At 42.7% G+C, this 14,576-nt stretch overlaps 1 protein-coding gene across 7 annotated transcripts in view; it reads left to right on the plus strand.

Moving 5' to 3' along the window:
* Nucleotides 1-14,576, plus strand: part of PITPNM3 (PITPNM family member 3) — a 315,040-nt gene that overhangs the window by 289,535 nt on the left and 10,929 nt on the right. For all 7 annotated transcript variants that reach the window (XM_067537998.1, XM_067538000.1, XM_067537997.1 and 4 more), the window contains 3 exons: nt 2,646-2,762; nt 5,237-5,353; nt 12,642-12,790. In XM_067537998.1, coding sequence (XP_067394099.1) covers nt 2,646-2,762; nt 5,237-5,353; nt 12,642-12,790 — 383 coding nt within the window. The remainder of the gene's footprint in view (nt 1-2,645; nt 2,763-5,236; nt 5,354-12,641; nt 12,791-14,576) is intronic.

Consider the following 14,576-nt stretch of genomic DNA (forward strand, 5'->3'; position numbering starts at 1 on the left):
CTCTTTCAAATCTCTCCCTAATCCCACTTCTTTCCCAGCAATCCTTCCTACCTTCTCCTCAGTGCCCCCTCTTCCCTGGAACTGTTGGGCTGCATCTTGCCCCATGTGATTTCCCCCCCTTTCCCCCCCCCCCGTATAATTTGATTATAAGCTTTTCAGGGGCAGAGAACGTGCCTCTGAAGTACTGTATAGATTTACGGCACTGTATAAACGAGTAGGTAATATAGGTACAGCTTGCTAACTCTGCTTCTATACAGTCAGGCTGATGGACGTTCTGGAGCGCCAAATAGTGTGTGTCTGAGCAATGCCCATGGTGACTTGGATTTGTGCTAGTGTGTAAACGAACCCCCCGAGTCCTCTCTATCTGTTAGTCCTCGCATAAAGCAAAGCAAGTCATGGCTTACACAGGTCTGCTTGTACTTTGTTATAGAAATGTACTTATCTTTCCACTAGCAAATTTGATTTTCCTGTTAGCTTTCCCCCCCCCCAGGATTTTTTGCAAGTTAAGAAAACAAATAGCACAGATGTAAACTTCATGTGAGAGGCCTCCCAGACAAATCAGGCCTGTCTTGATGCATACAAGTAGTCCCTGTAACTCCAGTGGATGTATCCATGTGAGGAAAGTCAGCAAGACTTGGCTGTCTTTATGTGGAAGAAAAAAAATAATTGTGGGAGGAATGTTGCCATCTCATTTTCTATGAAAAGATGTTTTCTTTCCTCTCATACCTCTAAATATTAGAGGGGAAACACCCCTCACCCGCTGCCACCACCTTTGCAGTTCCCTCATCTCCACTCGTGATGCATTATATTTTATAAATGTCAAGACTGAGTTCTATTCAGTGGTTCCACTGAAGCCGTATCCTGAGAAAGCAGAGTTGATCGGTACCATTCTTGAAGAAAAGCTCTATGTAAGCTCAAAAGCTTGTTTCTCTGACCAGCAGAAGTGGGTCCAATAAATGATATTACATCACCCACCTTGCCTCTCCAGTACCATTCCTGTCATTTCTTTCTCTCTGAAGCGGGTGAGGTAAAAAGAGTAGACAATTAATTGGTTAACCAATTGTTCTAGTAGCTATAGATGGCTCTTTAGGTGATTCTGTTGAGATGGTTGATGCACAATGACATTAGACACCAATCCATTGGAACGACTGCAGCGGCTCAGAACCGTAGCGTTACAAGTAAATAGCAGCTTAGCCTGGATTGGAAAGACATGCTGGCTTTGTGGTGAACACTGAACTGGAGTCTGGGAGGCCTAGGTTTAATTCCTGATCCTGCCACAGATTTCCTGTGTGACTTTGAACAAATCACTTAGGGCCAGATATACACCGGTATTTAGGCACCTAATCTGCTTAGTTGCTTTTGTAAACTTGTTACACCCCTAACTACAATTGAAAGCCATAGAGCTGAATGCAGCAGGCTTTTACTCAGAGAACCTTTCTTCGAGACAGCAGGGACTGCACTGGCAGTTCTGTGGGCCTCACTAACTTGCACATAAATATACATATTTTAAAACAAAAACTTGAGATTTTCAAAACTGCCTAAGCACGTTAGGCCTCCATATCTTCTAGGTAGTTGGAACATCTCAGCCTCAATAGCCACTTGTTCATTTCTATCAGAATCAGGTGGGGCTATCAGAGTGGATTAACAGGTTCCATGTTTGGCTCATCTCTATTAAATGCCAATCAGGAGGGAAACTTGGACACCAGCTTGAAGGAGTGTTATAATATTCATACAGAGGCTGAAACATTCAACAGCAGCCATTTCACATTAGCTCGTGGGTGAACCCGAACTGAAGATTTATGCTTGGTTAGCCATTTGCTCATTTACGCAGAAGGAACCGCATTCTGGTCAGTTGGCCATCAGCTTGTGAGAGTACAAACGTCCTCTTGTTTACGTTTGTAAACAGTTCCTTTAGAACCAGAGAGTACAATAACTCCCTGTGTTGGGGCTGACATTTAGACCATATGGGAGTATGGCTAGACACGAATTTTAATCAGGCTTTTCATGTTCAACCACTGGACGGAATTGGGGCTGGCGTCTTTGTTGTTATGCTATTGCATTTGGACCTAATATTGGTCTCAGACCCAATCACAGTGGTGCATAGGAACTGAAAGGCCATAGAACCATTTGCATGGGGGTAGGTGCAAAAAGCCAGTGAAAGCGGGATCAGGGAGCTGGCCACCAAGCCGAGAAAGGAAAGGGGAAGATTGTGGAGAAAGCCACTACAGTCCATGAGCTGTCATGCAACTGCTTTGTGGATGGTTTCACAGCCCAGGAGGAGGGGATGCAACGCTCCCTGATCCTTATGTAACGCTCCCATTGTTTACTCTGCCTTTTGTGTGTTGAGAAGATTTGAATCTGAAACAGGAATAAATTTGCTTCATTGTGACTGGAAAACAGCACAATAAGCTGCTGACATGCATTGTACAGATACATAACGTCCTTGCTTGACACTTAACATGAATGAACTGCAGGTACATTCATGTTCCTGAACAATGACCCATTTCTCTCGCATACTCTTACTATATCATCTAGGCAACACAACTAAACTGTTGCAGCATTGTTCTTCCTCCTCTCACACCAAACACAGCAACGATGAACCTGGTGGCCGCCCATCATTTGTAATAACATTAATCTCATTTCAGGTGATGAGATTTGAAAACGTGAATGTCAAGGAAAATGACAGCTTGGATCCTGCAACACTAAGCCCATCCAATCCACGAGAGAAATGGCTACGCAAGAGGACACATGTCAAGCTGAGAGTATGTGTCAAGTATCATCCCAGAGCAGATACAGATGTCTTTTCCTGCAAAAATTTCAGTGGAGTGCAGTTCTCTCGCCTGAAGTGTGATTGTTGTATACCTGCAGATTAGTAAAGAACTGAAAAGTATAAGTGTCTCTGAGGGGGAAGGAAGGAAGGGAGAGAGAGAGAGAGAGAGTGTGTGTGTGTGTGTGTGTGGCGGCAGCCAGGAGTTTGCACTCAAGACACCATTTGTTATTAGTTCATCACTGTATGTTGGGAGGAAAGGTATTGATAGCTGCCATCTTCTTTCTCTGATGTCTCAGAGGTGTTGTGTGCTGGTTAAGGAGAGAGGTTCTTTTATTTTTCACATGCACTAGATGAGTTCACAGACTAAGAGGAATGTTTTTTTCCTTCATTCAGCATCTGCCATCTCACTACAACCATCTGAAACACAGCTTCTTATACCCAGCTTTTGGAGATAAGATACAACACCCCAGCACCCTCCCACATAAGAATGGCGAATCCTAGATTAGGAAATATAACTCCCCCCCGGTCAGTGTATGTTACGTACACAAATGGATGGCATTATACCATACAAGCCTCTACTGACACTTGCAGATAGAAATCACTGTTTTTATCTGGTGGTTTTCTGACAAACAAAGGATGTGAGAGCATGGCTTGTCATGTATTGTGCTTAAAATACATTCATGACAATAGGAAAATCCACCTCTATGTTAGCTGAGTTTCACTGGAAATTATCTGGTTACGTTTATTTGCTACCATTGCTTTCAAGCCTGAACAAAGACAATGCCCCTATTTTTTTAAACTGCAAGACTGAACTCTAGATTAGAACACATTTCTCTATGTAAAGTCTACGGTCAGTCACAAAGTACTATCCACTCGGCCCCCCAGTCCAGCAAACTCCTTAAGCATATGCACTGGATGTTGTATAAAGAAACACATTATTACAGTAGGATTCAGAGGCTCACAGCTGAGACTGGGGTCCTACTGTGCTGGTAAGATATAGCCCCTACACTGAAGTGGTTTGTATCTATCTTGGTAATGACATTCAAATGGTCAGGGAGAGCGTGTGTGGCCTATTGACAGCAAGAGTATAGAAGCTCTCCGGAGTATATAGACGTGAGAACTAAAAGAACAGAATTCTGAGGCTCCAAAAGAAAAACCAACTGAACAAAAAAACAAACTTAAGTATTATAAAACAACAAAAGTGGTGTTAAAATTAAAGCAACATTATTCCAAGCCCAATAGGTTGATCTGTAAACGCCAAGTGTCTTCAGGTGAATAGCAGATATTGGTTACATAATATTTTCCCCTTGCCTGACTTCTTAATTCTCAGAAACACAGAGATTCACAAGTCAGAGCTTCCCAACACAGGTGTGAGGCAGGTCATCTGCTCTGTTTTTCAGAGTAAGAGAACAGAAAAGTAAAGTGACCAGTGCATGCTTGGCAGAGTTGAGAATAGAACCCAAATGTTCTGTGCCTTAGCCACAAAAGTATCCCTCCCCTGTTTCATTAAACCAGAGGACATGGGGACTGTGATTTCAAGTCCCCAACCATAATCTTGCTCTAAGGGCAATGTGGTTTAATGGTGAGATCAGGGAGAACTGGGAATTGTGACAGTTAGGTTTGATTCTCCACTCTCCAAGGGCAAAGGACTAAGTGGTTCATGTGCCTTGTCCTAGCTTCTGTAAGGGTTGGGGCAGAATTTCCACCCCAGGGAGAAGCAAGTCACTCATCTCAATTTTAAACTGAACTGAGGGAAAAAGTTAAGTCCTTGCCGATCTAGAGCTAATTAGACTCTAGATTCCTGTGAACTCCTTGGATAAGATGCAGTTATTAAAATTAAGGGAATGGATAACTTTTCCCCCCCCTTTTTTAGTGTTAATGTTTAATTAAATAGCATTGTCTGGATTTGCGCAGCACCCAGCACTCTGATGCCTCAGGGTACAATTATAATGCTAACACACAATACAAGCACATTAGAGAGGAAGGGACGGCCTTGTGATTCAGATACTGAACTGAGACTCAGGAGAGAGGGGTTGTTTTTGGCTCTGCCAGACTTCTGGTGTGACCTTGAACTATTTATTTAAGTGCTTTTGAAAATGCCATCCTAAGCCACTTAGAAAAAGCACACGTCCCATTGATTTTCAGTGGGACTTGGATTCCTCATAAGTAATTAATGTGTTTTTGAAAATTCCATCCTTGGTCTCTCTCTGCCTCAGTTCCCCATCTGTAAAATGGGGATAATATTCCCTTCTTCCCACCCTTTGTCTGCCTCGTCTATTTAGATTATAATAAATCTCTTTGGGAAAGATACTACCTCTCAGTGTGTGTCTATAGTCTCTGAGTTTGACCAGGCTTAGGCACAAATATAACACAAACAACAACATCATGATACTGCCCTACAAAGCCCATCCTACCCTACCAAAGGCATAAAAACGTGGAAATCCTAACCTTTTGCTTTCATTTCAGAATGTAACTGCCAATCACAGAGCTAATGATGTCATCGCAGCGGAAGACGGGCCTCAGATCCTGGTTGGGCGGTTTATGTATGGCCCCCTGGATATGGTAGCTTTAACGGGTGAAAAGGTAAAGCTAGAGCTTTTGTTGACCATTTTCCCCACATTAATTTGAGTGGCAACGTTACTTGACCACAGCACACACTACTGTCTATAATACCACAGATGACTCCACAGTGGTGGGTGGGTAGGTGTGGGTTTATCTCCCGTCACCCTGACAAAAATGTGCTGTGACTGAGCCCTTCTGAGATCTGACCTTTTCCACCCATCACCTTTCTTATGCGCTCCTGGCAATCTCAGCGGGTTGAGGCTGAGCGCGCTGTGAAGTGATCACTAAGCATTCCATCCTATCACACCACCTACTGGAGACAGAATTAGTTTATTGAACAAGAATTAAAGAAAAGAATTCTGTAGCAGCAGCCAATCATGGAAGAAAAATGTATGTACCCAAATGAGACATTTAGATAAAGGCACTGGGTTTCTGTGGATTACATAGCTGCAGTTTCTCTTTAAATTGGAAGCCTGATGATGAATTTTAGCACCAAGGTAATAATGTGACAGAGCTGGAGCCATTGCTGCTCCAAGAGCCTGATATAATAGCAGTGTTTAAGGCGAACAAAGCCAAACGTTAAGCAACCATATATCAGTGAATGCGTACAGCCTGATCGTGCAATGAGCACTGGGGCACAGACCCACTGATGCCACTGGAGTACCACATTGGGCTTGTTGCAGGATCAGTGCCTGTAGGTTCACCTAGGCCACTTTGAATGTCGGGCCCACTGAAACACGTGGCTAACCTGTGTGATGCCCATGAGCAACTGGTACATAGAGAATACAATACTACCCCAGCCGGCTGTAGAGTCTCCTTTAGCTCGAGCGGCAGGGCTGTTCTCCGTTTTCCCACAGTTGACCAGGAAGTGAATTTCGCAGCGAGGCGTATAGCAGTGTAGTGGACAGGACATCTGACTGGGTGTCAGGAGACCAGGGTGTCCAGCTGAGCCACAGATTTGCTCTGTGACTTTGAGTAAAGTAAAACAATTCACTTGTGACTCAGTTTTTTCATCTATGACATCGAGATAGTGATGCTTATCCTGATGCATAGTGCTTTGAGATCAGCAGGTGAAAAACATTATACTCGTGCTTATTATTATTCTATAGGCACAGGTTATACTATAGGCAAACTGTAATGGCTGAATGTTTTTGTACTTCAGTTGAGTTGCCCAACAGTAAAGTGGCTCTGTCATATTTAGATTTCATGATCAGTGCAGTTTTATTTAGTAACAAGTGCCTGTAACAGAAGAAAATTGCAAGGTCTGACATTGCTACCCTTATACCACACTTATACACGAAAGTGTGTCCCCTCTAGATGCGTGTAGTTTAATGCTATGAAAATAGCCTTAAAAGAATGAATTGCAGTTGTTTCTTTAAATGAGTGATGAGCCTTCATTTACAATACGTGAGGACATAAATATCACTCTTTTGTCAGAGAAAAATGAAGGTGGCGTTGGTAGCTGAATTATTGAAAAGCAACAGATAGCATCCCTAGCCCTGTCATTGACAGCAGGATCGTGATGCAGCTTAGCTGAATGTAATCACAGGCTAGAAATGAAATAATGGGGTCTGTGCACAATCTACTGCTTACACTCTAACCTCAGGCATTTTGCTTTTGAAACCATCTGCACTTAAATAATCACTCTTAATAACTGGTTTACATCAAGGAAGCCTGCTCTCATTGCTGTTTAACACACTGCAGCTACCAGGAAATCCATGCCCCTTCTCTTTGTTTCATAGAATGTAGACATGGGGCAGATTTCTTTTTTCCTTTACCTGATGCGGTACAATCCCTTGCACCACACATGCTAAGCTGGGGAAAGTGAGCAAAAGAAGCCAAATGTGACTAATTACCAGGCATAAGCCTTAATCGACCCATATTGTGATTTCCTCATGGCACAGTGAGAATCCTAAAAGAAGTCTTGCTTGGCGTTCCACTCCTGTGAAACAGCCATTATTTCATTATTGTCCTTGTCTCATATGACCTTGGATAGAGAACTGGCCACAGCAGCAGTTTTCAACTTGTGGGTCACAAACAGCTGTCACGCTGCCTTGCCTTTCTCAGATTGCTAAATAGGAAGGTGGCGGGGATCCTGGTATGGAAAAGGCTAAGAATCTCTGTGTTTATAGGTACATTGGTTCCAGTAGTCTGGCTGTTACAAATGTGTGTAGAACCTGGCAATCACATAACTGTAATTAAGATGGGGGGGAGGGGGAGGAGGAACACTCCCTGCTTGTCCCAGGGCTATTTAATTTAGTCAGTGTATACACACTCCCCTAGGGCTGTGTTCCTGATGCATTTTGGAGACATGAGCTTTCCCCCCCCTCCCCCCAGGCTGTGGGCAGGAAGTGGTTCCTTTTCCCTTCTAAATATTTGGATTCCCACCTTACAGAATTCAAAAGCACAATTGGCTACTTTCTTGAAAACCTAGCAGATTGGCTAAGGCTTTCTGTATGCCAGATATCCATAGCTAAAGGTTGTCCCCTCAGAAATTAGGACCATTGCAGGGGTCGAAGAAGGAAGCTTGCATTTCTGCTGCCATTGCTGGACTGGTTCCTTGGTTGCATAAGTGGACTTTGGTTAATATAATGCTCATTAAAGGTGACATGTCTGGAGACTAAACTATTAAAATGGGCCATTTAATTTCAAGAGGCGTGCAGGTCAAGTAGTCAAACCCCATCAAATATAGCAATCTTTATTGTCTCAGACGGTGGCAGATTGGAGATACATTTCCAAAAGAAAATAGTGTGCAAGTGTGTGAGAGAGAAAGAGAGAATCTTCCACTGGCTTCTTAACGCAGGTCAGTTCCCCATCCCATTGCATTTGGAAACAGCTTAGGGGAACCTCTTTGCATCTCTGCCACAGTCCCTCCCAACTGAATTACCGTAAAAGGCAAACGTTGGCTGGCTTTTTCTAACACCGCCAGAGAAAACTCTTGGTTGAGTGACACAGTGGAAGTTGAGTAAATTCACCCTGGAAGTAACTCCATTAAATTCAATTAAGCTACAGCAGGGGATGAATTTGCTTTCTTATGTTGACTTCAAACCCAGTAAAGTGCATGTCACAGTATTTCTCTGTCATAAACTGTGCTTTGTTATTCTTCTCTGTAATTCATAAGAATGTGCTGCTGCTACCATCTCACTGCAGAATGCAGCCTTTCCTGTTCCAATGTAAATTTAATTGTCAGAGTGGGGTGAGGTTACATTTTAGTCAAGATCACTCTTGCAATCTGGTCTCTTTAGGTTTGTAAGCACTCTAAAACAACCCTATTACTTGAGATGACATATGGGATAAGATCACAGATTTGTGCAAACTTTATTGCAGATTTTTATCATAGCCCTTTTATTAGATTTTCAATCGCTCTTTATTCCGGTCACGTTTTATATATATATAAGAAGAGATTCTTCTGGTACAGTGATTAATAGGAGGGGGGTCAGTGCTGACATTATGGGAAGCTCCATAATTTGATTACTTCCTATGAATATCACTCCTCAAATGAAGAATTAATGAACATTTTGAACCTATCTGGGTATAAGTGAGCAACAGTCTCAAAGGGTGTATTTACTTTGCATTAAAAGGCTTCAGTTATGTATTCAGCACGATTACATCTCCTGGCAGTTTATGAAGTAAACCTCCTCTCACCCGACATCATTTATTATTTATATTACAGTAGCACCTAAAGGCCCCAGGTAAGACTGGGCATTGTGCTAGGTGCTGTACAAAAAGAGATGTTCCTGTCCACGGAGCTTAAAAGTCCAAATTGGCAAGACAATGCTGGGATGGGAGGGAAAAGGAAGCACAGAGAGGTGAAGTGACTTGCCCAGCACTACATAGCAGGTCACAGTCAGAGCCAGGAACAGAATGCAGGTCTTCTGAGTCCCACTCAGTTGCCCCATCCATTGGACCACGCTGCCTCTCGAGCTGTTGAAGGACGAGGTTGTGACGTTTGCACTCACATGCTCATTTTCAGGCTGCCCCAGTGACATTCTGCCTGCACAGCGCTGAGGCAGGCACGCTGCATTTCCAGGAGCAGCAAATAACATACACTTTAAAAGGTGGAATGCCTGAGATCCTGCTAACCCTCCCCTTGCTTGTGCTTAGAGAACAGAAACATCCGCACTCTGTTCTCTATTCCCCCTCCTTGGTGCACTTTTGCAACAGTCTAGCCTAAGTGTTTGATCTGCCTCCTCTTCCTGTGCCTAACCCAGGAGGTGGGGGTTGTTCAACTAGTAATGCAAGAGAACAGAGCAGACTGTGTCCAAACAGAAATGATGCAGAGACGCTATTGTGGCAAATTCCCCCTGTCCTCTTAATGGCTCAAAGCTCGGGGAAACAGAGAATGCAAAGCCATTTGAAATTCATACTGATTTTGATTATAGAGGCATGAGAAGGTGGTGTAAGAGCTGTATGTGGAGAGAAGCGGGGAATTTAACTCTTAAATTAGCTGGATTCTGTGCTGATTTGAGCACTTCATAAGCATCACTTTACGCATGACTTGGGAGTCGGATGTAGTTAGCTTCACTTTCCATTGCTCTCATCAGTAAGCCGAAAATGCTCAGTGAGCTATGATTGCTTTCAGCCTCTTGTGTAAAACTGCACTAGAGGAATCGCTGTGGGATGCTCGTAAGAAGAGGCCTCCCAGTTAGAATCATGGGCTCCCAGGTCTGTGCTCTAAACTTGGTTCTGCCACTGGCTCAGTGCCATGCCACCTTGGGGGCAAGTCATGTGACTGCTCCGTCCTCAGTTTCCCATCTGTAAAATGGGGATAGATATTTACTGACCTCACACTGAGGTTGAGATGCTTGAAAAAGGCAGAATATCTTTGTTGCTGTCAGGCACAGGACTGTAGCCTACAGGTAGCTTCCATTTTCCAAGGAATAATTCTTCTATTATCCCCAGATGCTTCATGTGAAAGTGGGCCAGATTCTCAGCTGATGTAAATCAGCCTGACTCCATTGACTTTGGTGGAGCTATGCCGATTTACATCAGTAGAGGTTGTGTGTATGATTGTACACATTTTTTCCCCTGTAAGGATTTTAATGAGTGTGGGGCTTTGTCCTTTGACCACACGTCCCTCCCCCACATTCTGCTGTGAACCAGTGGTCTGCCTTGCTGCTGCGTTCCTACCGCAGAAAGAGCTACAACAGAGTCCATTTAGAATTTCTACAGACTGCTCATTTGTATTCCCATTGGCTTCCTATCATCTCAAAAACAGTGAACACATTCGGCTTTTAACAAGTGCAAGCATGAAGCTATAACTAGATTGAAAATGTATTCCAATTCATTCCTCTTTCAGGCTGCGCACCCAATACTGCCATTTAAGTGTATGTCTCTGGTGTAACCCAAAATACAGGGGTGGGAGAGGGAAATTAAAAGGCTAACTTGGAAAGACTTATTAAGCTATAAAGGCATGTATGGAAACAAACTCATGCTGGGACGATGATAAGGGGATAAGGTAGTGCAGGTCAACCAGATGCTTAATTTGGATGGTTCAAAGGCATTTCACATGCTTTATTAATATTTTATTTTTTTCCAGTGTCTTTCATTATGCATTTTTCTGCATGCTCAGTGTAATACGGGGAAAAGCACTGTGATATAAATAGTTTCAGACTAGCCATACGCTGTATACTATATTTTTGGGTAACTCTGGAGTTTTTCCTTTTGTTAAATGTAACCCAAAATCCCATTATTTTCTCCTGCAACGGAGGTTACAGGATTTCAGCCACGAAATGCCTTGATTTGAAAAGCAATCCTAAACCAGCAGAGATTGTTTATGATTGTACGGATTTTTCCTTGAAAGGACTTTAATGAGTATGGAGCTTTGTCCTTTGACACTTCCCTCCCCCACGTTGTGCTGTGAACAAGTGGTGAGCCTTGTTGCTGCGTTCCTGCCCCAGAAGGGGCTGCATTTCAGCAATGGGGAAAGCGAGGGGGAGGGAGGGTGTAATAAAATCCTGCAGTTAGTAAAGGTCCTTAGAATCTCATGACTTGAATGGCTCAAAGGAAGTGTTAAGATTTTTACTAATTTATGATTGTCATTTGGACACCGCTGAAGAATTCATTTGGGCTGTGGAGTTTTCACTGATGCACTAATTTGGGGGGCTGTCAAATCTCTAAATGACAAGTACCACTCTGTTATACCTAACATCTTTCATTTAAGGATCTCAAAGCACTTTGCAAAGGAGGGCAAGCATCATCTCCATTTTATGTGGAGGAAACTGAGGCACAGAGACATTAAGTGACTTGACTGAGGTCAATAGAAATCAGTAGCATTTTATGTTACCACCATAAAGTCCTTGATATGGAATGGATGAGACTTGTTTGAGAGCGCTTGATGCAAAAGAGTTTGTTGTTCTGTGAAGTTCTTCTTTCTTTAACACCACAAAAGATTTTTTCCTGGCTTGATAAAAGAAAAAGGTAAGAACTGAATGGCTGAATAAAACAAACTTCAAGCTGTAATTCAGTAAAGAAAATACATCTCTTTAGATCCACTACTCCTTTCAAGATTGTCTATAGGGAAGTGATTCTTCTCACTTTGTCAGCAAAATTTTCAGATGTTTTCCCCGTTCCTTCCTTGTGCTAATGGGGTATTTGAATAATTCAGATACAGAATCCAGTTAGGGTGCAAAGTGAACAGTGTGAGCAATAGAAAATTTCAGGACTTAGAAAAACAAAATCCTCAGAAAGTCTAGACGAACCCGGAGGGGTAGATTTTGATAACACTTCTGTTGTAAGCTGTCAGAAGGCTTTTAGCATTTAGCTGTATTCAAACCTCATCGCTACAAGATATCCCTGACACCAAGAGAACTGGACATCTATACGAATAAGAATGTCCAAAGTTAGGGGCTCGATTCTGCAAGATGCTGAGCATTCTGGTCCCAGTCCTGCACAGCACTTAGACATACGCTTAACATTAAGGGTAGGAGTAATCCCAGTGACTTGAACAGGGCACTCGGGTGCTTAAGTGCCATGCATGAGTACTGAGCACCTTGCAAGACTGAGCCCAGTAATTAAAAAAAAAAATAGCAGTGTCTATAGGCCCTCATGCTTCAGGACATAAAACACCCTTTAAACACCCCCCTAGAGGGGCTAGAAGGAAACTTTCCTGTGGGCAGATTATCCCCATCACTCTTTACTGCAGGGTTTCTTGAACCTTTCTCTGTAGCATTTGGTGCTGGCCATTGTCAGACACAGGATAATTACTTAGAGCACAGGTCTGAGCCAGTCTGGCATTTGCTGTGAGCCTGATGTGTGTTGTAGCCTAACAAATGTAATAGATTTTTTTGTGTGTGTGGCACTTTTACAGGTTGATATCCTTATTATGACTGAACCCTCTTCAGGGAGGTGGGTGTATTTCGACACAGAGATCACCAATAGCAGTGGCAGGATATCCTACAACATACCCAAACAGAAGAGGCTTAGAGTTGGCGTGTACCCCATCAAAATGGTGGTTAGGTAATATTTTCAGATTTCAATGTTGGATAATTAAAGGTGTGGGATTGCCTAATACACAGAGAGTTATGCCATAAAAAACAGACCAACAAAAAAAAAATCCACCAGAAAAACTGCATTTAGCATGAGTGCCATTCTTCAAATGGAGCAAAGCCACTTCTTGTTTGCCCACAATGATGAGCATAGTTACAGCTCTGGACATGTTTGTTCCACCTTTATGGGCTCAATAGGCGGAAACAGAACCAGTGCTTTTAGACAACACAGGCCAAATAAATGACTCATAATAAACTATGTATGTGATACTTAGCTGCCCTCTCAAACTCTGTCTTTTTTAATTAATGCAAGTAAGGCGGATGATGTGCTTTCAGAGTGATGTCTGTTAATTTTGCCTTCTAGACTTAAGGCAGACTTGATTAGTCACTAAGATTAATACGGTAACCTGTAGAGGTAAAACTATGCAACTAGTTAAAGTGCTTTATGGTACCACAAAGCCCTCAGTAGCAGAAAAGCCTCCCCTGCGCTTTGTAATTGTCATTCACATGATATGAGCCATCACTGCAGATTGGTGAAGATATTGGAGAGAGAGGATGGTTTTGTGACCGGGGTAGCACTGCCAGACTTCCTGTGTGACCTTGGGCAAGTCACTTCATCCTTTTTTTGTGTCCCCGCTTCCCAGCTGAAAAACAAGCACAGTGCTTCCTTCCCCCCACACTTCGTGTGCCTCGTCTATTTTTATTTTAAGCATTGTGGGGTCCTGATCTCGGCTGCAACGTGTAGACACTGCAGTAATACAAATTATAATAGCCAATGGGACTCTACTAACTAGCGCTTAGTCTCTTAAATGCAAGGGGTCAGGTTGAACGACTAGTGGTTTTCTGGTCCGGCTGAAGGATGCTAGTGAATGTAGCTTGGGTAATACAGAGCCTGCTTGTGGGTTGCGGTGGGGGTGAAGGGGTGATCTGCATTCCTCAGGGTGTGACCAGCTTCTCCTGTTGAAATGAGCAGTGAAGGTATTATCTTGGTCTAAGTCTGTAATTCAGTTCATCTGTTGATGTCAGGCTGACTGAAGGAATCACTTTAATTCTGTACTCAGGGCCATGCTTATTCTAAATTGAAAAACACAGCCTTAAAGCAACAATTCAGTGAAGTGAAATCAATTGACTCTCTCCTAGCTCTCAAGAGTTTCATGAAAAGCCCTCTGCTGAGTCAAGCATAAAGAGGAAAAATGTGTGAAATAAAATTAATCTGCCTAAGTGCAAGGAAGGGGGCAGCTGTGCTCCTAAAGCTTTTTTATATTGTAGTAAGAAAACTGCTAAATGCTTTGACAAAGTTTTAATTTAATACTCCAATTTAGAGTTAAACTTCACGACCACTTGGGAAATAATTTGCAGATTCCACTGAACGTCTCCTCTAAAAGAAAAATGGAACAAAAGATATCCTCACAGCTAATCAAATGGAAGATCAGCTTTCCAGTTCCATATATATATATTTTCTTAATTAGCAATAATTCCGTTGTACAATAGCAGGCAATCAATTTGAGAAGATAGGGCTGCTTAAGAAAAAATTAAGGTCTATTCAGGGAAGTCTGAAGTTTTAAACACTGCAGCTGATTCAGGAGCCAATCTCCTGCATCCTAGATTCCAGGTTTAATATGCTTCACACTAGACTGGAAGAAGTAGTTGTCTCCTCCTTACTTTTAAATGATCGTGTCTAGACCTGACATGTGATGCGGGCACATTTCCAAGCAGAAATCCACCCTGTAAAATGTTGCCTGTAACAGCAAATATAA

The sequence above is a fragment of the Emydura macquarii genome, unplaced genomic scaffold (assembly GCF_026122565.2).
Source record: "Emydura macquarii macquarii isolate MOO-44397 ecotype Brisbane River unplaced genomic scaffold, CSIRO-AGI_Emac_v2 contig_450, whole genome shotgun sequence".
NCBI classification, from domain to species: domain Eukaryota; kingdom Metazoa; phylum Chordata; order Testudines; family Chelidae; genus Emydura; species Emydura macquarii.